At 40.2% G+C, this 26,476-nt stretch overlaps 2 protein-coding genes across 5 annotated transcripts in view; one reads left to right on the forward strand and one right to left on the reverse strand.

The window, feature by feature from the left end:
• Positions 1-15,080, forward strand: part of spire1a (spire-type actin nucleation factor 1a) — a 33,445-nt gene extending 18,365 nt beyond the window's left edge. Inside the window, exons 5-19 of one of the 3 annotated variants that reach the window (XM_028597544.1) lie at positions 2,385-2,459; positions 2,613-2,777; positions 3,027-3,113; positions 5,332-5,461; positions 7,219-7,266; positions 7,600-7,751; positions 8,462-8,543; positions 8,658-8,800; positions 11,666-11,689; positions 12,351-12,380; positions 13,281-13,418; positions 13,528-13,598; positions 14,026-14,053; positions 14,213-14,376; positions 14,478-15,080. In XM_028597544.1, coding sequence (XP_028453345.1) covers positions 2,385-2,459; positions 2,613-2,777; positions 3,027-3,113; positions 5,332-5,461; positions 7,219-7,266; positions 7,600-7,751; positions 8,462-8,543; positions 8,658-8,800; positions 11,666-11,689; positions 12,351-12,380; positions 13,281-13,418; positions 13,528-13,598; positions 14,026-14,053; positions 14,213-14,376; positions 14,478-14,748 — 1,608 coding nt within the window. In that variant the 3' untranslated portion in view covers positions 14,749-15,080. The remainder of the gene's footprint in view (positions 1-2,384; positions 2,460-2,612; positions 2,778-3,026; positions 3,114-5,331; positions 5,462-7,218; positions 7,267-7,599; positions 7,752-8,461; positions 8,544-8,657; positions 8,801-11,665; positions 11,690-12,350; positions 12,381-13,280; positions 13,419-13,527; positions 13,599-14,025; positions 14,054-14,212; positions 14,377-14,477) is intronic. The other 2 variants (XM_028597545.1, XM_028597546.1) reach the window with 2 other exon arrangements.
• Positions 8,670-25,014, reverse strand: klhl38a (kelch-like family member 38a). Of its 2 annotated transcripts, XM_028597549.1 has the most exons (5): positions 24,824-25,014; positions 21,320-22,676; positions 20,993-21,098; positions 20,265-20,477; positions 8,670-8,893 (listed from the first exon to the last, which is right to left on the reverse strand). In XM_028597549.1, the coding sequence occupies exons 2-5, from the start codon at positions 22,673-22,675 to the stop codon at positions 8,832-8,834; spliced, it is 1,737 nt and encodes a 578-aa protein (XP_028453350.1). In that variant the 5' UTR covers position 22,676; positions 24,824-25,014; the 3' UTR covers positions 8,670-8,831. The 2 variants fall into 2 exon arrangements, with proteins under 2 accessions (XP_028453350.1, XP_028453349.1); XM_028597548.1 differs by lacking the exon at positions 8,670-8,893 and having other exon boundaries at positions 19,555-20,477.
• Between the last annotated feature and the right edge of the window lie 1,462 nt (positions 25,015-26,476).

Genomic DNA, 26,476 nt, shown 5'->3' on the forward strand with positions numbered 1-26,476 from the left:
TAGAGAAAGTACCAAACTCTCTTGTCCCTGGGGGTTACCACTCTGCTGCTTGGTATGTGGACGTACTGTGTAGAATTAAATTGGTTGAGTTAGGATCTGTAAGGCCAACAAGCCTTTTAACACTGGGAAAAGAAAATACCAGAGTGATGCCCAGAAACTGCACAATAACAACAAAACAGCCCACAAAGTGGTAATGGTCCAGAAGGATTGAGACTACGGTGGTGTCCCTGTATGTCCTCTTTGTCAGACCAGTTGGAACTCATCATTGATTAACGCTACTTGGCATGACTTACTCTTCATCGACATGAATTGGCATCCTGTTTCCGATTTAGTATCGGTACTGGAGTAATGGAGTCTGATTGGTGATGGATTCCCTATAGAGCTTCTTGGAGACCGCATGTTTTAGACTATTAACCGTTAACTGTTAATCAAGATGTGCTCATTCTTCTTAATCATTAATTGAAAATGTGTCAGCATGAAAACATACTATTAAAGAAATACACCATACAAGATGTCCAAAAGCAGCTTGAGCAAACCCAGATATTACAGACCAGCATGTATGTGTAATTATAGTCATAAAATACAAACGGTAAGAAATTTCTGGATGACGTGAATATTTTGTGTGTGAAAGTGTGGTGCATAAACTCAATTCTTAAATAAATTATAATAAAGGTCCTGTTACACTTGCAGAAATTTTAATGCACAACCTTTTATAAAGTCTTTAGAAAAGTGTAGTACAGAGCTGGTGGGGGAAAAAAAACCTTTGCCCTACTCCACTCAAGTATTCAAAATAGAATTAAAATCTTGTACACTCTAACAAGTACACACTTTGTGTCCCCTGATTGGGTTGAGGTTTAGAGTTGATGTAGTCACATGACTTATTCCATAGCTGGTCAGACGGTGTAGCTTTGCTTCACAGTATGTATGTACACACTCATGCGATATGTCCTGGCTGTGTCCTCTGCAGGAGGCGCAAGTCATGCAAACAACCTTATGTAATATATGGTTAGAATCAAGTTTAACCTTATTACAGCAATTTAAGAAGCTTACAGGAGTGTGGGGGGTGGGGCACCAGGGTATAGGGGCTGATTTGCACTCCCTGTAGCACTGAATGTCACTGGAAAGTTGCTAATAACTTAATAATCATACTTACTTATCATGTGTGATACTATGCGTATATTTTTACACATAGTATCGCACATGCTTAAAAATTAAGAGCCTAGTCTTTCTTTCAGATTCTCTCATTGTTGTTGTTTTTCTCTTTTCTGTCAGTATCTATCAGCTTCTTTCTGTTGGATTCCCTTTTCTGTTCTGCCAGTCTAGAGATAAACCAAATTATTATGTCATTTGTGGTGAAAGGTCGCTAATGTTAAGGTAAAGGGTAAATTGGCAGGCAGCAGAAATGCATTTGGATATTGGAAGAGAAAGGTCACATCAATGGAAAAAAAGATTAGGCTTAGGAAGGAGGAATGAGTTTCAACAGTAAACACAGGTGTGTCGTGTGGATGAATAGATGTGTAGATAAGACGAAAAGCAGCTGCAGCTGTCAACAGACGACCCTGTAGGATTTTCGATTTTTTTAACCTCATTTATTGGGCTTTTTTGGCCTTTAATTGATAGTACAGCTGTAGGGGGGGGGGGGGTGGACATGCAGTGGTAAGGACTGAGCCTTGGTACATAGGGCGCACGCTCAACCAAGTGAGCTACTAGGGTGCCCCAGCTTTTCCTTTTTTTTTTTTTTTTTTTTTTTTTTTTATTTATTTATTTTTTTTTTATCTGAGAGTGATATGGTAGATCATGTTGGTTTCATCTGACCTAAAACAACAGATAAATCAAAACTTAATTTAGATTTTTATTTATAATGGGAGTATAGTATTTGACTGTGCATATGATAGAGGAAATTTAAAAGTGTCCTTGTTCTTTTGGTGGTGTAGCTACTAGAAAAGCAAACTGTCCCCTGTCATGATAGTCAGTGAAAAACAACTCAACTGAAAGAATAGTGTGACAGCAGAGTAACTGTTCACAATATCTACAGGCAGCTGACAACAAGGAGAGCAATCCTTAACCTTACCCAGTTTGACATTTGAACTGGTCACCGAGAACTTTCAATAACTAGCTTGTGTAGTGATGATTCAGCAGGCGGACATTAATAGCAGCCATTAGTTGACTATTGGCTTCTTTTTTTCCCCTCTGGTCCGATGTCGATTAAAAAAATTAGACTGATATCGACACGCTCATGTGAAACATTCAATGTGGCAGTTTGCCAGTTACCTCAACTTAATTTCAGCCAGTACTGTGAATGCAGTGGTACAACTTTTGAATATCATGACTTTGAAACTTTTTTTTTTTTTTATTATGTTTTTCTTGTCTGCTTTCTTGGCCAGAACCTTCGAAAAATGGAAGGCAGTACTCGAGGGGACCCTGTTAAAGACCTTGATGAGCTGCAAAATGCAGATTGGGTAAGATCTTTTTTTTTTTTTTTTTTTTTTTTTTCCTTTCCTACACCAAGCACCAATAGATTTAACTATGTGATCAGGTGTTTGTAATTACAAAACATATGTTCTGCAGTATTTTAATCATATTGCATGTTTTATTTTTTTTGTCCCCACCAGGCACGGTTCTGGGTGCAGGTGATGCGAGATCTACGAGATGGTGTTAAATTAAAGAAGGTTCAGGAGCGTCAGTATAACCCATTACCCATAGAATACCAGCTGACACCGTACGAAATGCTGATGGACGACATCCGCTCCAAACGTTACAAGCTGCGAAAAGTCATGGTATGGGAAAAGTCAAGATAAGCATTTATTTCTATTTCATTAAGCTTTTTTCTTTGTTTGGAAAAACTCTAGACCTAAACCCAACCATGACATGATTAGATTTTTTGCTTACGTGTTTTTCCGTGTTAATAATGGTTACATTTGTTAATGTTCTTACGTGGCAATGGTAATTTCTCTCTGCAGATTTAGACAACTTCTACAGTGCAGGTATTAATTAAATCCTCATCAAATTTAACAATGTCATTCCAGGTGAATGGAGACATCCCGCCAAAGTTAAAGAAGAGTGCACATGAGATCATTCTTGAATTCATCAGGTCGCGACCACCTCTCAACCCTGTGAGTAGTACACAACACCGTGCCAGTATGTCAGAAGATATGTTCCCCAAACTTAGTTCAAAGTGCCCTTACAGTTTTAGTCTATACGGTATTCAGTATATAATACGGATACAGTGGGGGAAATAAGTATTTGACCCCTTGCTGATTTTGCAGGTTTGCCCACTTACAAAGAATGCAAAAATCTACAATTGTAATCATATGTACATTCTAACAGTGAAAGACAGAATCCCAAAGAAAATTCCAGAAAATCACATCATATGAATTTATTAAAATTGATAACCATCTGATGAGGAAAAACAAGTATTTGACACCCTGGACAAACAGCAAGTATTCTGGCTCCTACAAGCCAGTTAGTCTTTCTTTTAAGACACAGCCCCAATCCGAACCAATTATCTACATCAAATACACCTGCCTCACCTCGTTACCTGTATAAAAGACACCTGTCAACACCCAAACAACCAGCATCCAACATCACCACCATGGGCAAGACCAAAGAGCTTTCTACGGACATCAGGGACAAGATTGTTGATCTGCACAAGGCTGGGATGGGCTACAAGAGAATCGGAAAGCAACTTGGAGAGAAAAGATCAACTGTCGGTGCAGTTATCAGGAAATGGAAGAAGCACCACACCACCGCCAACCTCCCTCGGTCTGGGCCTCCACACAAGATCTTGCCTCGTGGGGTGTCCCTGATCATGCGAACGGTGAGGAATCATCCCAAAACCACAAGGGGGAACTGATGAATCAACTGAAGGCAGCTGGGACCACAGTTACAAAAGAAACGGTTGGTAACACACTACGCCATCATGGATTGAAATCCTGCAGCGCACACAAGGTCCCCCTGCTCAAGAAGAAACATGTACAGGGCCGCATGAAGTTCGCCATTCACCACCTGGACGACTCAGAAGAGGCCTGGAAGAAGGTGATGTGGTCAGATGAGACCAAAATAGAACTTTTTGTCCTCAACTCGTCGTGTTTGGAGGGCAAAGAACACCGAGTACAACCCAAAGAACACCATCCCCACCGTCAAGCATGGTGGTGGCAACATCATGCTTTGGGGGTGCTTTTCAGCCAAGGGGACGGGACAACTCCATCGTATTGAGGGGAGGATGGACGGGGCCATGTATCGTGGAATTCTGGACCGACATCTCCTTCCCTCAGTGAGAGAGCTGAAGATGGGTCGAGGATGGGTGTTTCAGCACGACAACGACCCTAAGCACACCGCCAAAGCAACAAAAGAGTGGCTGAAGAAGAAGCACATCAAGGTTCTGGAGTGGCCTAGCCAGTCTCCAGACCTGAATCCGATTGAAAATCTTTGGAGGGAGCTTAAAATTCGAGTTGCCAGGCGACAACCTCGAACCTGAATGATTTGGAGGCTGTCTGCAGGGAGGAGGGGCCAACATCCCTGCCGAAATGTGCACAAACCTTGTCACCAACTATAAAAACCGTTTGACATCTGTGCTGGCCAATAATGGCTTTTCTACAAAATATTAACATGCTGTTTGTCCAGGGGGTCAAATACTTGTTTTTCCTCATCAGATGGTTATCAATTTTAATAAATTCATATGATGTGATTTTCTGGAATTTTCTTTGGGATTCTGTCTTTCACTGTTAGAATGTACATATGATTAAAATTGTAGATTTTTGCATTCTTTGTAAGTGGGCAAACCTGCAAAATCAGCAAGGGGTCAAATACTTATTTCCCCCACTGTATCTGATGTATTTTCAGTATTCAGTTTGGTAACATTTAGAGAGTGACTCGTGGTAATCATCATCTGTTTCAACCAGATTGTTGTCATTTGTTATACCAGCACACTGGCATTCACAGTAGAAGCCAAATGATTCGGTGTGAACGATGGGAAACATAATGTCACATGCATATCCATCATCACATGGTGGTGTTGTTTAAGTGATAAACTTTGACTAATAGAAGTGTTAAAGGCCTAATGCAATTACAAAGTGTGTGTGTGTGTGTGTGTGTGTGTGTGTGTGTGTGTGTGTGTGTGTGTGTGTGTGTGTGTGTGTGTGTGTGTGTGTGTGTGTGTGTGTGTGTGTGTGTGTGTGTGTGTGTGTGTGTGTGTGTGTGTGTGTGTGTGTGTGTGTGTGTGTGTGTGTGTGTGTGTGTGTGTGTGTGTGTGTGTGTGTGTGTGTGTGTGTGTGTGTGTGTGTGTGTCCACGGTGATGGCAGTCAAGTACTCACTTGGTGTACTCATGACAGGTTGCAGCCCGTAAACTGAAACCCCACCCACCACGTCCCCGGAGCCTGCACGAGCGACTGCTGGAGGGCATCAAAGCTGAAAGGAAGCTCAGGCCAGTCTCACCGGACATGATCCGCAGAAGCCGCCTAGGTGAGCCACTAACAGTTGCACACATTGACATACCTGCGCAAATGTTCAAACTATCTACTAAACCTTTTTGTTTTATCTCAAGAAGCCCTGTGATTGTTTCTAATCAGTGAGCGTATGTCTGTTAACTTTCTGCTTTACGAGCCTAACCCCTTCACTCAGGACAAAAACGATTAACCGTGTCTCAACCACATCCATCATGATTACTCTAACAGACCTCTTCCTACTTCATTTAATCAGAAGTGTCTTAGTGTTTAAACAAGGATCCCGTTTACTGCAGCAGCGAGTCTCGAGTTGTTTGCTAGATCTGCACTGCAAAAGTAAGAGTTGTAGCTACTGGCAAATGTACTCTTGGACTGATAAATTCTTTGGTTTGAACTTAATAATATGATTCCGGTATGTCATGCTGCTCTTTTTGGTTACTTTTATAAAAGCAATGCGTTGAGGTAAATAATCCTTGTGGTATGCAGTCATCATAAGCCAGTTGGATGTAATGTTTCAAACCATTTAAGGCTTTAATCAGATAAAAACAGCAAATATGTTGTCTGTGTGTACTGTACAGTGCTTCTATGTGGTAAAACAAGATACCTTTTGTAAGGGGATTAAGGGGGTAATATGGAGCAGTGGTTGCATGATCAAACGTATGGGAGGCTATATATCCTAAACATAATATGGTCTTCATAATGTTAGATTTTCAGAAACTGTCTATATTTGCGAATATGTCTTATAAACTTGGATGATTCATTGACTTCACTGTGCATTTTAACTCATGGATTTCTCTTTCTCCTATTTGCTCCCATTTCCTTTTTTTTTTTTTTTTTTTTTTTTTTTTTTTTTTTTTTAAACATGGGCATATCTGTCAGTCATGCGACCTCTTAGCATGTCTTACAGCTTTGACTCATCAGGTAAAGTTTCACGTCACCTATTGTGTTCCTATTGTCGTACCTTGTGTTTCATTCCAGGCTATTTTTAGGGTTAGCTCCTGCTTCTCCCTGAGTGTGTGAGTGTGTGAGTGTGTGTGTGTGAGTGTGTGAGTGTGAGTGTGTGAGTGTGTGAGTGTGTGCAATCTAAGATCAGACAGATCAGTGTGAAATGGTCACCTTTGTCTTTGCTGGGAGGCAGAATAAAACCTAAAGCTTCAGAGCAGGAATCCTCAATTTTAGGCATGTCATTATGAATGATATAAGCTTGACAGCGTTCCCAGGATATAGTAGTTACTGACAGGGACCATCTGTGAGTTAGGTGATGAGGCCATAGCCATTGAGCCAGAGCCAGTATGGTGAGATTACAGATCATCACTCTGCCCCTGCAGCCAGTCTGCCCTGCTCGTCACCCTAATCCGCTCTCACTGAGGAACATGACAAATTGCATAACACTGGTGTCAGCAGTCTACCTCCCAGATGATTGTTTGAATGGCAGATTACCGTCTTAATGTAGCACTACACACTACTTTCACAGGATGACCACAATCCAGATAGGAAGAACCTTTTGCACTGTGGCTGCACTCATTGTTATTCTCTGCTTCCCCTGGCACTTCCCCATCAATTACCACTCCCTCTGTGCTTTCCAGCTATGCACAACATATTTGTGTGAGCATAGCCCACAACTACACAGCATCCCCTCAGTAAACCCCTGGTCTGACAGATGCTTATTGCTGTCAAGTCCTCCCTGTGGTACTAGTCTGGAGTCAGGAATTAAAATATAAATGTGTGTGTGTGTACTCCTACTTACGGTTATATTCCCCTTTAATTCCTTCACAGGTGCAGGGAAAAGCATCAGCACTCCGCAGGACTTGTTCCGCAGTTCAGGTAAAGAAGCAATGTCTCATGTGTATGAAGCCAGTATCAGTGGTGTCGTCTTTTGGCTTTTTGTACCAAAATACATAAAGATTTTTTTGTCTAGTTTCCTTCATTTAGATAAAATGATTGAAGAGAAATCTGTAATATAATAAGCATATGGTTGGGGCTTATCTTGGTCACCATGTGGCCTGTGTATACTGACTCTGTGGTATCATGAAGTAACAGTACAAAGACACCCATAGTTTACAAAGGAGGCGTGATGGCCAGCTGTTAAGATAAGATGATTCACTAGAATTTATTGTTCACTTGTAATATAAGTTAAATCTTATCTTTCACCCGCAGACACTCCTGATGCGCCCAGGAAATTGGCCGTGAGCACCCAGTCTCTGGCCATTGGCACCCTGGGAGCCAATCAAGGTGGAGCGCCCCTTAGCCAGAGGAAGAGGCTGCTCAAAGCGCCCCCGCTGGCTGAGTTGGACAGCTCCGAATCTGATGTAAGATGTCTGACTCGTATTGTCCGTGCTCATAAAATGATAATCTCCCCTAGTCTCGCTTTGCCCGACCTTCCTCCACAGCGCTGCGGAGCAGGGCCTGGCTAGTCCACACAGCATTCCGGGATGGAAGAAAAACATTATCTAGTTTATTGGCATTTCTTCAAGCCATTTACAATCGTCATGGGCGGCGCTAAGCACCGGGCAGAGCCGCTGTGCCCCTGCAAAATAGCCTCGGGAATGAACTTGTTTTGGTGGAACATCTGTACGTTCAAAAGTTGTTTTAGTCATACAACAGAAAACTCAGATAATAGTAGATAGTATAGCTAACTGTCTGGGTTTACCCTGCAGAGATCTGAGGAGCAGTTAACCATAGTCCTCATAAATTGACTGCAGTTTAAAATTCCAACACAAAGGAAGCGAAAGGTACCGTACATCCGGCCGAAAAGGGTGAAATCCGGCGGAATTTCTGGCGGCAACGGAGCAATCACCGATGTGGAACGGTGTGGATATAGACTATCACCCCCTTAATCCAGTTCCAAGTTGGCAGCTTAAACTATGTTGATGCAGTATCTCTCAACTTCACTATCCGTGTCTCCAAAAGAAGAAAGTCATTGGATTTATAATAATTGGATTTATTTTTGCCATGCAATATTCCAAGTCATTTAAAGCAGTATCACACAACTAAATCAGTGTAATTTTGTGGTTGACAGGAGGAGCCCACACGGAGCAGCTCCAGTATGTCCACGTCTTTGATGGAGGACACGTCACCCGAGTCTGTCACAGGGAAGAAGGGTATGAGCTTACTTAAACATATTGTAAGATATTACATTCTGCTTTTTGGCCACTTCAAACATAAGTTGTCTTCATTATGTTCACATGTTGTTCTTTTTTGCCCCATGTCTCCAGCTCCTCCAAAGTTCCTGCCGGTCTCTGCCACTCCACAGCCAGACAAGCGTCAGTCTCCACAGAGGCGGCACTCTATCGAGAAGGAGGCCCCCACCAGCGTCTGCCCGTTTGTACCTCCATCCAGACAGAGCTCCAAGTCTTTGGTATGTAAACTGTGGTAGCGATCTCCTTGGATTAACTATTCACAGCCTGGATGAATGAATTGATGAAGCCTCTGAGGTTGATGACAGAGCTTCCTGCATCAGTTGCAAATAATGTATATTAGGTAATAAACTAAGATAGTCAAATTTATATATTTTCTTTATTTGTATAGCTAAGATTATTCTCCTTTTTTAATTAGACTTCTCTTTATTGATCCCTTTGGGATGACTCCTACAAGGAAATTACATTTCCAGCAGCAGATTTTAGCATCTTACAAAACACTCTTTAAATAGAAAAAAAGATGGATAATATATATAAAAATGCAGTATAAGAATAACAATAAACTTTTTTAGCTAAATATTTTTACCAAAATAAACAAACAGTAAAACAACAATAAACTACAGATAAATAAAGATAGATATATAGATACAGTACAGGCCAAAAGTTTGGACACACCTTCTCATTCAATGCGTTTCCTTTATTTTCATGACTATTTACATTGTAGATTCTCACTGAAGGCATCAAAACTATGAATGAACACTTATGGAATTATGTACTTAACAAAAAAGTGTGAAATAACTGAAAACATGTCTTATATTCTAGTTTCTTCAAAGTAGCCACTCTTTGCTCTGATTACTGCTTTGAACACTCTTGGCATTCTCTTGATGAGCTTCAAGAGGTAGTCACCTGAAATGGTTTTCCAACAGTCTTGAAGGAGTTCCCAGAGATGCTTAGCACTTGTTGGCCCTTTTGCCTTCACTCTGCGGTCCAGCTCACCACAAACCATCTCGATTTTGAATAAATCCCCAACAGTGTCACCAGCAAAGCACCCCCACACCATCACACCTCCTCCTCCATGCTTCACGGTGGGAACCAGGCATGTAGTATCCATCCGTTCACCTTTTCTGCGTCGCACAAAGACACGGCGGTTGGAACCAAAGATCTCTAATTTGGACTCATCAGACCAAAGCACAGATTTCCACTGGTGTAATGTCCATTCCTTGTGTTTCTTGGCCCAAACAAATCTCTTCTGCTTGTTGCCTCTCCTTAGCAGTGGTTTCCTAGCAGCTACTTGACCATGAAGGCCTGATTCGCGCAGTCTCCTCCTAACAGTTGTTCTAGAGATGTGTCTGCTGCTAGAACTCTGTGTGGCATTCATCTGGTCTCTAATCTAAGCTGCTGTTAACTTGCGATTTCTGAGGCTGGTGACTTGAATGAACTTATCCTCAGCAGCAGAGGTGACTCTTGGTCTTCCTTTCCTGGGGCGGTCCTCATGTGAGCCAGTTTCGTTGTAGCGCTTGATGGTTTTTGCGACTGCACTTGTGGACCCATTCAATGTTTTTGTAATTTTCCGGACAGACTGACCTTCATTTGTTAAAGTAATGATGGCCACTCCGTTTGTCTTTACTTAGCTGATTGGTTCTTGCCATAATATGAATTCTAACAGTTGTCCAATAGGGCTGTCGGCTGTGTATAAACCTGACTTCTGCACAACACAACTGATGGTCCTATCCCCTCATTGAGAGAACACCAAGGATTTGCAGCGCTATCAAAAAAGCAAAGGGTGGCTACTTTGAGGAATCTAAAATATAAGACATTTTTTCAGTTATTTCACACTTTTTTGTTAAGTACATAATTCCATATGTGTTCATTCATAGTTTTGATGCCTTCAGTGAGAATCTACAATGTAAATAGTCATGAAAATAAAGAAAACGCATTGAATGAGAAGATGTGTCCAAACTTTTGGCCTGTACTGTATATAGTACTGTGTATGGTATTGTGTTATTATACAGTTAATAAATAAATAAATGACATTTAGCATAAATTAGCAGTTAAGGGCAGTTAGTGTCCAGGTATGTATGTGAGTAGATTATTAATAATTTATTGCACAGTGTTCTGTTCTGTCTTCTTTACCCTATTTCCTCCTCCCCCCCCAAGTGAGGAGTTGTACTGTTGTAATGTAATGTCTCGGATATCAGCTTCTCTTATCAGTCAAAATGAAAATCCGTCAGCTCAGTAATAAAATGTAACAAAATAAAATATGCTAAAAGAGTAAAAAGTGGTTAAGTGCAGGCATACATGTGGAACTGCAGAGTTTGTAGAGTAACTACTCGTACACATAACAATTCAAATGAACTCTAAGACTACCAAGACCACCGTATATATCTGTTGTATTTACTCCTGTCCTGTGACCGGTCATTCATTTGCTATGAGGTCATTGGTTTTCTGAGTAACTCTGCAGCGGTCGTATGATTCTAGTGAGGTTGATGGATGTAATTGAAACCACAGGACAGGCCGATGTATGAAGGGGATTTAGATGGAATTGGTTCATTCTCACCACTTGCTAATTTAATGACAGACCTCTGGCGCCAAACCAGTGGCCCTGGTTTCAATCATCAATAAGAAGAAATATGCTTAAACCCTTGGAGGAAACAGCTGTCCTGGGGATAGTTGACACACTATTGTATTATATATTTATGCCTTTAATGGTAGTGATTAAATCCTGTCTTGCCTCATTTAAAAATGAGAATAATTAAATTTCTTTGTGACAGATTGAGGTATGAAAAACTCAAACATTTACAGTTTTCTACTCACCCTTTTCACGATAAAATAACGAGTATTTTCCTTTACCTGAAGCTGTGTTATTTTCCTTTTTTGATACAAGCACATGCTCAAACATGCGTGGCCTTTCACATAGATACATAGAAGTTGAGTTTCTCTAGTAGATGTTAAACAGTAAGATCTTTGTTGCAGTTCCCCTCCCTTTCTGGTACTTGTATTATATCTCATTAAAATGTTTACACTGGATACCTGTCCAACCCCAAAGACTTACTTGCAGTCATTTCCTATTTTATATAATGCTGCAGCGGATGGCGGATCCCAGCACCAAGGTAACCTGGTCAACCTTCTGTCTATCCATCCCCATCCACCATTTAAAAATTGTGCTTCATAATATAAGAAGACCAGAGCGGGACAGATTAGGGGAGAAACACGAGAGAGTTGCTATGCTAATCATGACATTTCACATACGTGTCTAATAGGTTAAGATGATGAAGTAATAACATTGTACATCCAAAAGGTCAAAGGTCAGGTTCACTGTGACATCATAATAAATAAAGCAAAAACGCTTTTCTGGCCATTCTTCAACACCATACTCAGGAACAGAAGGGAGATATTTGTTTGGATACTGAATTGATGACACTAGTGCCCACCTTTTTAAGTGGGTGTGTGGAGTCTGGACAGACTGGTTGGTGGAGGCATACAAAGGCGAGGAAAAATTCTAGTTCTGTCATGGGACTTGGTGTTATGAAATAAAATTTCATGCAACACCAGATGATATATTAATGGTACAAGCTTGTGCTAGGAGAGTGTTTTGTGAAATAATGAGTGAACATTTTGAAAGTTGGCTGTAAATAATAATCTGGCAGCCTCTCAAAAATATCCTTTTAGATCAATCTTTTTATTAAATTGTATTAAGCATACTGTACGTGTTTAGCTTGTTAGAATATAAGCTTCTGTTTGAACGTCCTGTTCCCTCTGTCTGCTGGTCAGGTGCAAGCCGCCAGTGGTGCTCAGGGCACGGTATGTTAATGTTACTGCATATCATCAGGCACATACTGAAACACTTTGTGGGGGGCCCATCCAGAATGCCATCTATTTTAATTGTTTTAGTTGAATGGGACCTTGTGGTATGACCATTTGTGTATGAACGGGAGATCTGCGGCATACTGAAAATAGCTTGGGGAAGGTTGGACAAAAAAAAAGATCTGTAAACATTTACTGCAAAGTCTGACATTTTCTAATCTAAGCCAACTGAAGTACAGTGAGAGTAAATGATTGGTGAAGAAGTTCCCTGAGCAATTTTCACTTTGACTTTGGGCACATTAAGCTACTAAGTTCAAAAGATGGCTAAATATGTTGAAAATGTTAAATAGACTCCCAACTATGTCACAAGTCTCCTGGCGACCACAGCTTACAGCTTGCAAATTGGTTGCATGAAAAAAAATGCTTATAAAACAGCCATAGTATTGTTATAGGTCCATCGAGTAATGTCAAAAGTAAAAGGCATGGTGCAAAAAGAAAAGAAAATTCACCATGTTGAGCTGGCTGACTTTAAAACTTAGAAATCTTATCAGATATCTGTTTTTTAATATGGACCTGTGATCGGGAATTAAGTAAATTTGATAGCCAAAAGCTGTGGACCACCAACATGACTGGAGTGTTTCATTACCAGCATGCTCTGCATTTCCTGTTCATTGTCACACTGTCATGTCAGAGGAAGCATCATTTGTGGGTCACAGAGAGCATAGAAAATTGGTGTTTTTGCCTTCACCATCTCACTGCATGCTTGGTCTTTTGGTTACGTGGGTGTGCAATGGCCAGTAGATACCATCACTCCTTGCTGTTGCACTGTTTTGGGTAATCTGTTTCCTAATCTGCATATGTAAGGGTAGTTTGCTGATGTGATGTTTTTCCCTCCAGGAGGAGTTCTGCTACCCGGTGGAGTGTCTGGCGCTCACTGTGGAGGAGGTGATGCACATCAGACAGGTTCTGGTCAAGGCCGAGCTGGAGAAGTTTCAGCAGTACAAAGAGATCTACACCGCCCTCAAGAAAGGAAAGGTAGACACCACATACGGAGTTTTTGGGAGTGATAATTTCCCTCAGTCATCAATTCAATGCAACATATTCTATGTATCTTCTTCACCTCACCTCATGCTTTCCTCTCTAGGTTTGCTTCTCGTGTCGGATGAAGAAGTTCTCTCTCTTTACCTGGTCCTACACCTGCCAGTTCTGCAAAAGGTAATTTGAATCACTAATACTAGAACTACTCAACTTAAAGGGGAGCTCCACCAATTGTACACATCAAAGTCTGTTTACACATATTGGGGAGTACTACTAGTTAGAAAGGAAGTGAGCTTACCAGACCTCTGTAGTCCACTTCTCATCTAAGCTTGAGGCTAGCGACTCGAGACTGGCCGCTACTAGTTTAACACACTTGAATCTCCGACCCAACTGTCTCTGGTTGTGTTGCATTGTGGGTAATGAAGAATGTGTGGAACAAAAAAGACAGAATCTTTGGTTCTGCTGCATCAATCCTAATCCTTTTGGTTTTAAACGGTCCACCATGAGTCTAATATTGTTATCGGAGTAAATTGGTGGAGTGCTGTTTAAGTATAGTGTCCATTCAGTAATGTTCAACATAACAGCTCATTTTTATCTTCTCCAGGCCTGTGTGTTCCCAGTGCTCTAAAAAGGTAGATTGCTGTTGATTTTTATTCAACACACTTTTGAACACTCACTTTTTTGAATTTGTTGACACTCTTGACACCTGCTGGCATCAACAGGTCCTCCATTTAAAAAAAAATCTAACATTTTGTGTATCTTTTTTTTATTTATTTTTTTTTTTACCTCAGATGCGACTGCCACCTAAGCCCTACTCCACCTTGCCCATTTATTCTTTGGGCCCCAGTGCTGTGTCTAAAGAAGAGGCAAGTGGAGCGTTTGCCCCTGCTGAGCCAGAAAAGCACCCATTTGGGTCTGGACACAGCAGACAGAGCCAACGCAGAAGTGTTTACAAGTATGTTATTATGGAACTCTCATTTCTTTTTATATACTGAGGAAATCTAGTGAAACTGTCATGCTTTTTCAGATCAGTTCATTGTTTCTTTCCGTCCTCAGGTCATCTAAGCAAAGCAGCAGTAGTAGCAGCAAAGATGGCCGATCACAGGACGAGCCAGAGCTGCCCAAGGAGTTTACTGAGGACTGGGTCACCATGGAGATCTGCGTAGACTGCAAAAAGTTCATCATGGAGATCATCTCCTCCAGCAAGCGCAGCCTGTGCGTGGCCACCAAACGTGCCCGTCTCAATCGCAAAACCCAATCCTTCTACATGTCCTCGTCTAACTCGGTCAACTTTAGGCCGTCTGAGCGCGCCATCAATGAGGTGTAGAAAGCGGGACTGCCCTGTGCACTTTTCTTCACGCCTCTCCCAGAGCTTAGTTGTTCAATGAAGAAGAAACAACCTTTTAATGAAGCCAGTCCATCCCACCCCAAAGTTAGTAAAGGTTATTATACTTTACCCCGTCTCAGGAAAAGTTGGCACGCTATGATTGGTCATGACTGGTCAGGACTGTATCATAGTTGCCAGATAACAAAGGAGAGCCATGTTTCTATAAGTCGGTGATCTTCAGGACACATTGGGTAAAATGGTTAAATTAAAGGTGCTGTAGGTAGGATTGCGAAGAACCAGGACTTAGCCAAAAAATTTGAACGTCTACAACTTCTCAGTCCCTCCCCCCTTTCCGCTAAAGCCCAAAACGGTCTCCTAAGCAACTCCCCCCACAAGGGAGAATGAATGCATGTGCATGAGCAGTCTTAAGTCTTACCTACTGCACCTTTTAAGTTGCTGATGTCGCTAGTGTGAACCAGGTAAGATAATGTATATTTGACGCGAGCGTGATTAGATGATACAGAAAGCCAAAAGCTGCAGTGATAATGTGTAAATGGTATAACGGCCCGTCCCTAATCTTAGCTAATAAATGCATTTTCCAGTTCCTGTTTACTTCTAGCACTCAGGATGAACAACAGATTGTCTTTTGACAGAAATGCACTGTAGATCCTCCTGTCAGTTTTTTTTGTTGTTTTTTTGTGGTAGACCTCTGCCACTCCCCTGCCCCCCGCTCTTATTCTTCCAGCAACAATTATGCCAAATGTTACATCATTCATTTTTTTAGCCAGTTTAAATGCATATTTACTGTTCTCTCATGTTGTAGGGATGACACGTTGAAGGGCGAGAATAGTCAAATTATTTTTCTGGGTGGGGTTTTAGCTATGAATTTTAATGTATATTCAATTCTGTGCCTAGTGCCAACATGTAATTTCTTTCTTTGAATGCCTTTTGTAGTTATGGTGTGATAAACTTAATGGGGGACCTTTTTTAGGGTAGTCCAAGGTTTCTTGCCCTTTCCATGTTAAAAGCTAGGCAACAGAAGCACAGAAATGTAGGGTTATGAATGTGTACATGCTGTATATCTTAATTGTTCTAAATTTAATATAAAAAAACTTAACTCAGTAGTATAATTTTACCATGTTTTAGGATTTCTGCCTCTGGAGTTTATTTGAAATTCTTCCCTGAAACCTTTATTATTAGTGTTATGTTTGTGTCAATATTAAAATTGTATTTCTATTGTATAGTTTATAAACTCCTCAGTGTTAAAATATTCTTGTAAATTGCACTTTTCTTGGACCAGTTTATTGTTAAGGTTGGGTTCTTGTCTTTAATAATAATTAAAATCTTGTTTTTCACCTCTTGGGGTGTGTGGGGGGGTGTCCACAGTGCCATTTCCCAGAGTTCCCCGTGAATGAAAATGTGTGTGTGTGAATGGCTGCAGATTTTTTGTGTGAGAATGGAATAATGGCCAAAACTAATCACTCCATTCATTGAATGTAGGCAAGTATATAACTGTCATTGAATATGCTTTATGAACGTGTTATTCCTCTCAAAAGACTTTCTCTCTCTCACACACACACACACACACACACACACACACACACACACACACACACACACACACACACACACACACACGCGTTCATATAGTGTGTTTTGTGACCGTTACCAAATGAATACAAAGCCTAACCAGCTTGTTCAATAACAATGCCATGTGCCAGTGAAACCGTACATCTGACCAGTTTTATTTTAGACCTCTGTAAGGAATGTATGCATGCTGTACTGTGATCAGTTTGTTTTTATCAAAAGAATTCTAATAAAATCGTCATGATTCATACTTTGACTCATGCAGAATTTAAAGCCTGGTGTTAAATTTAGTTTCAGGGATGTGCAGTATTGGACAGCAGAGGGGGATGGAGGTACAATGAGAGGAAATCCTTCTGTTGCACTTCACATCACCCTGTGGTCTTGGGGACATCAGGTGGTGGAAGGTGTGTATTACAGTTTTAAGTTACCAGTTTTGCCATATTCAGAATTGATGTATCCGATTATGCTCATTGATTGTTGTCATACAAACAATGTTTGCAGTTGACCAGATGCAATAGTTATCATTTTAGAAAAGTACATTACATGTCAAACACTTAGCAAGTAGTACTATTTTAACTTAATCTAATAGTTTACTTTTCTTATTTTAGACTTTTTTTTTTTTTTTAAATAAGTATTAAAACATAATTCACAATGTTAAATTGTATGTTGCTTATTTTTACTGAAATGCTACTGTATGTTTCTTCTCGCTTAGTAGCTTTCAGAATTAAGTGAATTTTCAGAGTACTGAAAGTTAAGTGTATATATTGTAGCCAATTGTGCATTATTGCCAAAACAATATCAAACAAAACCTTTTAGTTGTAGCTTGCACCTTATTTTCAAATTAAAGTCATACTGTATCCGAAGAGGGTGATGTATCTGGTCTTTAGTAGGACTTTTGTGAAAGAAAGGCAGAATCTCTTAGCATTTCTTCTCCACCTCTGGCCGTATACAGGTGCAAACCTTAATCCCCCTGTCCATCACATTAATACAGGGGTAAAGTTACAGACTGGGAATAGACTATCTCACATGGCACAGCAGGGAAACCCTCGCTTTCTCTTTAATGAGAAAATAAACTAATCTATATTTTTCTAGTTATTGAGATCTGAGTCTATAATCAACAACTAAAGGGCCTTGACACATTTGTTTAAAAAAGGAGAAATGGGATTTTACTGATTGATTTTAGGTTATATTTTATAATCTATTTCTTTGCACGTGTTATGTAGCGTAGGGTAAGCATGCATGTTGTTCCTATGCATATAATTCTTCTAACAATTGCTACACACACACACACACACACACACACACACACACACACACACACACACACACAGAGAGAGAATGGGCTACAAATGAAATGCTATCCCTTGATGTGTTAGTAACGGACACTGAAAATAACCTGCTAGGCCACTGGCTCTCTGAAGGGTGACCCTCACACACTGGTTTCTATGGAAAGACCGCAAGTAAACACACACACACACAGTCTGAATAGGCTGTGGATTTAGCAGCAGCTCAATAAAAAGTTTCACAGGGTGTTGTTCTGAAATGCTGCTCTGGCTAACTGAGTTGAGCATATGACATCTGACTCCGCTGATGGCAAGCTATTCATAATGGTCAGTCGTAATTGATTTAAACTTCAAAGTTCAATGTTTGAGTTTAGACATTCTGCTGGCTGTCATGCATCATTCTGCACAGTTTGTCTTGATGATAATTTGGTTGGGCATCAGGTATTGAATCCACACGCAGACATATACATAGAGGGTTATTGTGAGTCATTCAAAGTGACCGGGCTAACAAGGAGCCATTTAACTCTGTCTGGGCTTGCTAATGTGGAGTGTGATGAAATTCCCCTTTGGTCGCTGCTCCTGGGCAAGTTTTAATGTTTCCCCACTAATGGGCAGGGATTACAATGTATAAGTGAAATCTGATCCTGCATTTCTTCCCCTAAGGTCAGCTTCACCGGATGACTGCATACAATCAGGCCATACCATGCAAACAGTGAGCCTCTCAGGGGGGGTAACTGGTAACTAGAAATTTTGCCTACATGTGTAGCTCTTTATAATGAGAATGTGGCCGGAAGGGTCAAGAGGTTGGCAATCATACTGTGTACATGTATTGTTTTAATGCCAGCTAAACAGTTTCTAAATTTTCTATCATAATTCCTATAATACTACACCAAAGTATATTTGTTGCATTTGTACTTCATGATGTATGGAGAACAAATGTGTCACCTGATAGCCAGCTAACATGTTTCTGTGCCTGTGTCAACAATGTTTCCCTTGGGTATGATAGCAACATGACTCAGCCAGTCATGAAGAACCATTTAAATCTGCACCAAGTTCCACCAAAGACCAGTAAAGCAATAACATTTGTACCGCTGTCCAAAACAGATTCATTATTTGTTCTCCTGTGCAGAGAAATTTAAAGCACTAAATTAAGAAATTGTCTTTGCAGTATCCCCACATACATAAATTACTGTGTTCCTTTATAAACCAAGTCGCAAACAGGGAAATCAATATTCAAAATAAAAGCATAGTGTATAATAGGAAAGAAAACATTTTAAAGAAAGAAAGTCAATTGTGCAAGTAACCGCAACACACTTGTCACTTGATCAGTGATGCAATCTTAAATAGACTGACTACAGGGATGCGTGCCATGCATGATCCAATTGGGTGATAATGGGGTTGCCATGGCAACTGTTACCAGGGGTAGGGGCTGGAGCACAACAATGAATGTATGCTCCATAAGGACCAAGACAGAAGTAACAGTAGTTCCATAGTCTCATTGTCTTACATTTTCCTCCGATACATTATAGCTTTTGTTCTCGGATGAATAAAAGGTTGATTTCATATCAGTGGAAATCTTTGTGAGAAACCACCTGCGGGTTACATGTGTACATGTGCCCGTTGTACAGGCTGCAAACCCTGAAAATCTTCCCCACACCAACACCATTTCCAGTCATAGTTGTCCTTATCAGGTCACTGCAGCATCCCATACCCTTGCCTCAAAGCCAGCATTGTCACATGTCCTTACATCAACATAGCTGCCTGTGAAGCCATTTTCTTTATCCAACAACAACTGCAACTGTGGTGAAATTAAAAGTAAACCACCACTGAAATACACACATTTTGGTGTTTATAGTGCTGCAACTAATCAAAAAGTCTTTTAATTATTTTTCATGTTTCATACACTACATAGTACACTACAGATGTTGCAAGCAAAAACATTCATGAGACAATTATAGAGAACATGCTTCGTTGGGGGTTCTCAAAGTCAGCCAGCTAAATTGGAATAAAGTTGGCCCAGATCATTTTGTTTAAGTGAAATTGTGCTTCTCATTGACATTTCAGCGAGTGCACTCTGATAGAAGCATGTGGGTCAAGGAGGAATGTATTTACTATAAAGTGCAAATTATATTGGCTATCTGATCTGTTATTTTCACGGAGTTAACAAGCAGCCATTCCCTATGTATTTAATTGTTAGAGGGAATTCAACTGCAGCTGCCAGGCAGTTGTATGCTGTGTATAAATGTCTGGGAAATTAAAGCATTAACACTTAGTTACCATCAAACGCGCGCAGCCATCTACGGAAAGAGCTTTTTGGATTAGCCTATGTGTCTGAACAGCTGCTTGTTGTGTAAGCATGTCTGCCTCTCGTCATCTCGTGGGTTCTCAGTTCAGATCCACCCCAGGTGTCTTAGGGATGACACCTCTGCTCATCTGCTGAGCTCCCCTTTGATTCAAATGCAAGTTAGCCTGGCCTAACGTGCTGCTAAGTTATGGCAGAGACTGAGCTGCATGAAGGAATGCAGTCAGTTTAAAATGGTTAAAGTGGTTCATTTGTGTAGTTGGTGGGTCATGGTGGGTTGGGTCTGTTAGAAACACAGACTAGCGGCAGGGAGCCGTGGTCAAATAGCTTGTACGGCAAAGAACCTTTTGAGGTCCAAACGTCTGTCTTGGGGTCGTAACATTCGAAGCAGTCGGAGTCCTCGATGACATCGTGGCCGTTGAGGATGCGTCCACCGGTGACATACAGCTTGTTGTTGATCACTGTAGCGCTGTGATGCATCCGTCGCTCCTTCAAGTTCTCACACTTGACAAATTTGTTGGCTTTGGTGTCGTAGGCGATCATTCGCCTGGTGTATCCTGGAAATTAGATTTTCATTGAGCACACTTTAAAGAATACGTCTGGTGGTGATGTTTTATATTTTTTCAACAAATCCAATGAAAAGACAAAAAACAACCATGACTGTAAAGTAGTTTACAGTATAAGTATCTAAAGCCTGATTTAGTTTATTTCTGTGTCATAGAGCTCCATTGTTTTTTCGAAAACTATTAAAAACACATCACTGAGTCACACTGGGAAACATGTTCTTTTATGACTACTGTAGTTTATTTTGAGTCTTTATAACGTTTGATTAAAAACTACAGTGCCCAGGTGTTGTAGGAAGTTATACCCTTGAAAAAACTGAAACTATATATTTGAGGTGTTTTTTTATTTTATTTTTCCAAGATTTACATCTTCAGTAGGAAGCAATGCCAGAAACAGATTTGTAAACACCTTTAAAAATCCATTAAAATTCCCATCTACTGTAAAGATGTTAATAACTACATCTATAATGTAAAACTGTGCAGCTGGGGGAACCATTCTCTGAGCTCACCTCCTATGATGTAGATCTTGTCTTCAATGACAGCAGCAGGAGCACAAACATTTTTCACCGTCCTTGTTTCTAGCCTGGACCACAAGTTGCGAGAGATGTGATACACCTGTTGACACACCACAAACATCAACAGACAGTCAACCTGTTTACTGCAGCATCAACTGACTGCTTGTGTGACATTAGTCAACTAGTGAATTTCAAATTTTCTATCTGCAATTAATGACAATTAATTCTATTTAAGGCCATGTTTGTATTTGAGTGGCAACAATGCAGTAATTGGACTGTAACACTGATTCAATGCAGCTAAAATGAGAAATCTGACTCTACCTGAATCAGCCTGACTGGATTCTGCATGGCATCCTCTCCTCCAAAAACATAGATCCTCTGATCACTGGCTGCAACAGCTGGATGCAGCACTGCTGTGGGCATTGGTGCCATGGCCTCCCATTGATTAAACATACTGTTATATCTCTCTACTGACTGAGAGATCTTCTTGTCTACCCCAATGCCTCCTAACACAAAAATAAAGTGCAGATAGGACACACTTTGGTGGGCATATCGTGGCTCCAACATGGGCTCAGCAGTTCGCCACTGGTTGGTCTTCAGGGACAGTGTGTAAACTGTGGCGCTGACTGAGCTGTCACCTGATGTCATGCAGAGGCTGAGCCCACCAAGCACATAGAGGATGCTATGAATACACACATATGCAGCTTTGTAGAGGCGCAGGGGGAGCTTGGCCAACCACTGCCAACGATGAGTCCTTTCATCATATAGTAGGGCTTCTCGTGAGGTCTGCTCATTGTTTTTGCGTCCTCCAACCACCACCAGTGTTTCTCTGCAGGTGTAACGTCGTGGTGTGGTCCAAAGTGGCTTGAGCTCGCGGCTACACTTGGTGCTGACTGTAAGCATGAGGCGGCGCACTGACTCGATTATTTCCGTACAGAGGGTGGAGGACTGCACCAGTGGGTCATTGGCAATGAACTGGAAGAGGTAAGTTGGATGGATGTAGCGAAGGCGGACTTTCTTGAAGAGATCATGGATTGCGCCACGTCGTGAAAACGGGTCATGGTGGATCCATGCCAGGAGGGTCTCAAACACTTGCTCCTCCTCAGCACAAAGTCGGTCGTCTTCTAGGTAACACATGAGCTCAGGAAGAGACAACTCACAGAAGTCCTCTGTAGCAGCTACATCAGAGAAACACCTCACAGCCATCTCCTTCGCCCTCTCCCTCAAACTTTCACAGTGAAGGATCTCAGAGAGTCGTATCATGCTCAGACAGTTTTCTGGACTCAGCTGCTCCTGGAGGAACATGGAACAGGCCTCAAAGAGTCCTCCATAGTGAAGCATGGAGGCTGCCTGCATGAGTGGGAGCACAAACTCCATGGTGATAGTGATGCAGCCTGTGTAGACATAGTCCACGATGCCACTGAGGACATTTGAAGAGATTCCCTTCAGATTCACTCGGGCCTGACTGCTCTCCAGAAAGTTGCTGCAGAACATGGCGCGGAAGTATGGGCTGCTGGACACCAAGACGTTCCTGTGGCAGGGGATCTCCTGGTGCTCAGTGCAGAGCAGGACATCTGTCAGGATACGCTCCTGACGGAGGATGTTGAGCTGGGCAAGAAGGTGGGAGGGAAGTTCTGAGTCTTTGAAAGAGAAAACTTCTCGTGGTCTTAAGGCCATTCTGTGGAGAAGGAAAAGAGAGACTCTGTGATCGTAGTGTTGTATTTCTAGAGTCCATTGGAAAGAGATGGTTGACAAAAACGCAGGCATACTCTGACATTACACAGTTCTATTAAAACATAGATAGATATATATATCCATACCATAGAGTTCACTAAATAACACATTATTCATCTCTACATCTCATTTGTTTTCCGTAAAAAATAAAATAAAAGTGGTTTTACAGGAGGTGAAGTGCTGGACTCTTTTTTTGACCCTACAAAGGGACTTCCTGGAGTCTCACCGTGAGGTTGCCAGGAAGTCACCATTTATTTCTGAAAATTTAAAACTATTCCTTTAAGGTCCAAAAGTAGAAAGTGATGTCACTTCAAAAAGATCTTGATTGGATCTACCAATAACCTACCAAATTACACATCTCGTCCTGGTGTTTTTTTCTACCAGGACAGAAGCTGGTGTTTCAGCCAATAAGGTAAGGTTAGTTATTTTTAAACAGTGTATTATGCATTATGCTTTCAAGGAATGTAGGGATTATAGCATTATTTTAAATTTTATCTGGCTTTCACCTTTGCCCTCAAACTAACCATGCAGATTCCTGTGATAGCAAACACTTTAATTTATCAGCTCACTCTCAAACTCTTAACACTTCGGCTGAGCAGCTGTCCTTAATGTGACGATTACTGAGTCACTGATTTCTATTTTTAACCCCTCTAAATTAGCTTGATGCATCAATGAAGCATTAGGCCATATCTCCCTTATCAAGCAGCCCATCACTGCTAACACTGACAGAACCGTGTCAACAGACCATCTGTGTCTGTCTCTCCATCCCCTCTAAATGTCTCTCTCTGGACCGCTCCTTCCCTGACTTTTTCTGTTGCTATTTTCTATATGTTATGTTTTTCCTCCACTATATTCCTCCTCTCTTATAGTGTCAGTCTGTCTCTCCCTGGTTGGAGGGCTTGTGATGGTTTAAAGAGTGGTACTTATCATGGGGCTACTAGCAACACTAAGTCTTCTAATGACCCCATGTGACAGCTACTGATTTACTACCACTTACGGGGCCCAGCCTGGCTGATATATTTGGACCTCTGATCATTATTGTACATTATGAAATGACAACTAATGTTTTTTTCCTCAGATTTTACACAAGACCTGCTGGTAGAGACCAAGATCTCCTTATGATCAATCAGAAAACTTGAGTCACACTCATGCATAGATAATATTCAATAATTTGGAATACTTTCTAGTCAGTCATCAATGTTTATGGCAATTTACCATGTAACCAATATGGCTTTGTGTGCTCTCTTATGAGAGAGATTATATATATATATATATATATATATATATATATATATATATATATATATATATATATATATATATATATATATATATATATATATATATATATATATATATATATATATATATATATATATATATATATATATATATATATATATATATATATATATATATATATATATATATATATATATATATATATATATATATATATATATATATATATATATATATATATATATATATATATATATATATATATATATATATATATATATATATATATATATATATATATATATATATATATATATATATATATATATATATATATATATATATATATATATATATATATATATATATATATATATATATATATATATATATATATATATACTACTCTAATACTAATAATCTCTCTCATAAGAGAGCACACAAAGCCATATTGGTCACACACACACACACACACACACATATATATATATATATATATATATATATATATATATATATATATATACTTTGACCATGAAAAAATCTGATTCCTTAATTTATTATCAAAACAAAATATTCCAGTAATGGTTATTTAAGTTATTGTAAATGTGGCACACCTGGGAAATCAGAAACTAATATATATATAAAATTATTTATATATACTGTATACAGTATATATAATAGTTTCTGATTTCCCAAACTTGAATAAGACCATTTATGATCAAAATCTATTAATACAATTAATGCAGATACTGAAGCAATTGCTGAACAAAAGAACTGAAAGAAACGTGCTGCTGATGAACCTGTTGCCAGTACATTAGCAACATCTGTGACTAAGTGAATCCTTACCTCCTGCTCAGAAAAAAAAATAATATCCACAATGTCTGGTCTGTCTGGTCAGAAAAAAAGTATCAGTTCCAATCAAAAGAGGACCAAAACATTATCCAGAGAGAAAGTGGGTAGAGTAGTCATAGAGAGAAAAGAAGCATGACACAGAGAAACGACAAGGCTGTGGAGCTCGCCATGAGGCCACTGTGTACATTCCTACAGCTAAGAATAGTATCCCAGGCCACTGTGACTCCAGCCGGGCCTCTCATGTGACACAGGGCTGTTTGGTACCCAGTTGCCAGCTTAACAGCTCTGCCAGGGTCCAGTGGAGAGAGTGTTTACATTCAGGGGAGGGAGAACCATCATAGGTTCCTGACTCAGCCATCGAGCCCACCCAAGCTGGTGGTAATCAATGTGTCCCCAAGCTGCTAACCCTTGTCCATCTTCCTGTGCTGTTTAAGTCCTCCCCTCCTCCTCCTCCATCATGTATGTAACCCAGGCTAAGTGTAAATATAGAGCAGCGCTGATGGGCCAGCTTGATCAGGAGAAACAGCTGTAAGAACAGTTTGCGTCAAGATGTGGTGCTGTTTGTGTGCGTTGGTTCATGCACAACTGAAGATGACTACTGTTACTACTACTATTACTACTACTACTACTACTACTATGACTACTTCTACTCACCTGTTTACGTGTCAGTTATCATGTGGCCATGTATGTGTCACGTTGCCAAATAGCACACAAAACCCTCAATCCTGGATATAGTGGAGATGTATGTACTGTGGTCTCAGTGACATATTTGGACAATGAAATCAAGTTGTGATTGTATTTGAGGCCATTGTTTGATAATCCATATGATATTTTTTTTATTATACTACTCCATTCTAAAAATACTACCCCATTAAAATAGAATAATACAGCATGAAGAACTCTTTGACTGATACAGAGTTTCCAACCTGGGGGTCCCAAGATAAATCTGATTTTAAGATAATTGCAAAAATATCCTTACCAAGTCATTTTTGCTTTGTCCTGATTTGGTGACACTCGTGGTTACTAGTGGTCACCGTGTTTTTCCACTTGAACACTTTAAATGTGAACTAGCACCTAGACGGACTGTTTACTTTGCATTAGCAGTAACTTAATGCAACTCTGATAAGGTATTAAAAAAGTGAACAATAAGGGAGGCTATAAACAGTACAACTTATGATTATATGCACTGTTTCCTACAAATACCCAATTTTGAATCCAGGGTGATAATGATGGACTCCGCCACTAACAATGAAAAAACAACTACAGACCCTTTCCAAAAAATTAGAATATCATGGAAAAGTTTATTTATTTCCATAATTCCATTCAAAACGTTAAACTTCCATAGATTATAGATTCAGGGCCCACAACTTAAACAATTTCAAGTATTTAGTTGTTTATTTGTACATAATTTGGGCTTCCAGCTCATAAAACCCACAAAAACAGGATTTCAAAAAATTAGAATACTGTGGTACTTTAAACGATACGTCAATCTTCAATACTTGGTAGGGAATCCCTTTGCCTTAATCACTGCCTCGATGCACCGTGGCATTGAGGCAATCAGCCTGTGGCATTGCCTGGGAGTTATGGAAGCCCAGATTTCCTTGATGCTTGCTGTCAGCTCTTCTTTGTTTTTGGGTCTGGTGCCCC

Source organism: Perca flavescens, chromosome 14 (assembly GCF_004354835.1).
Source record: "Perca flavescens isolate YP-PL-M2 chromosome 14, PFLA_1.0, whole genome shotgun sequence".
In the NCBI taxonomy this organism is placed as follows: Eukaryota; Metazoa; Chordata; class Actinopteri; order Perciformes; family Percidae; genus Perca; species Perca flavescens.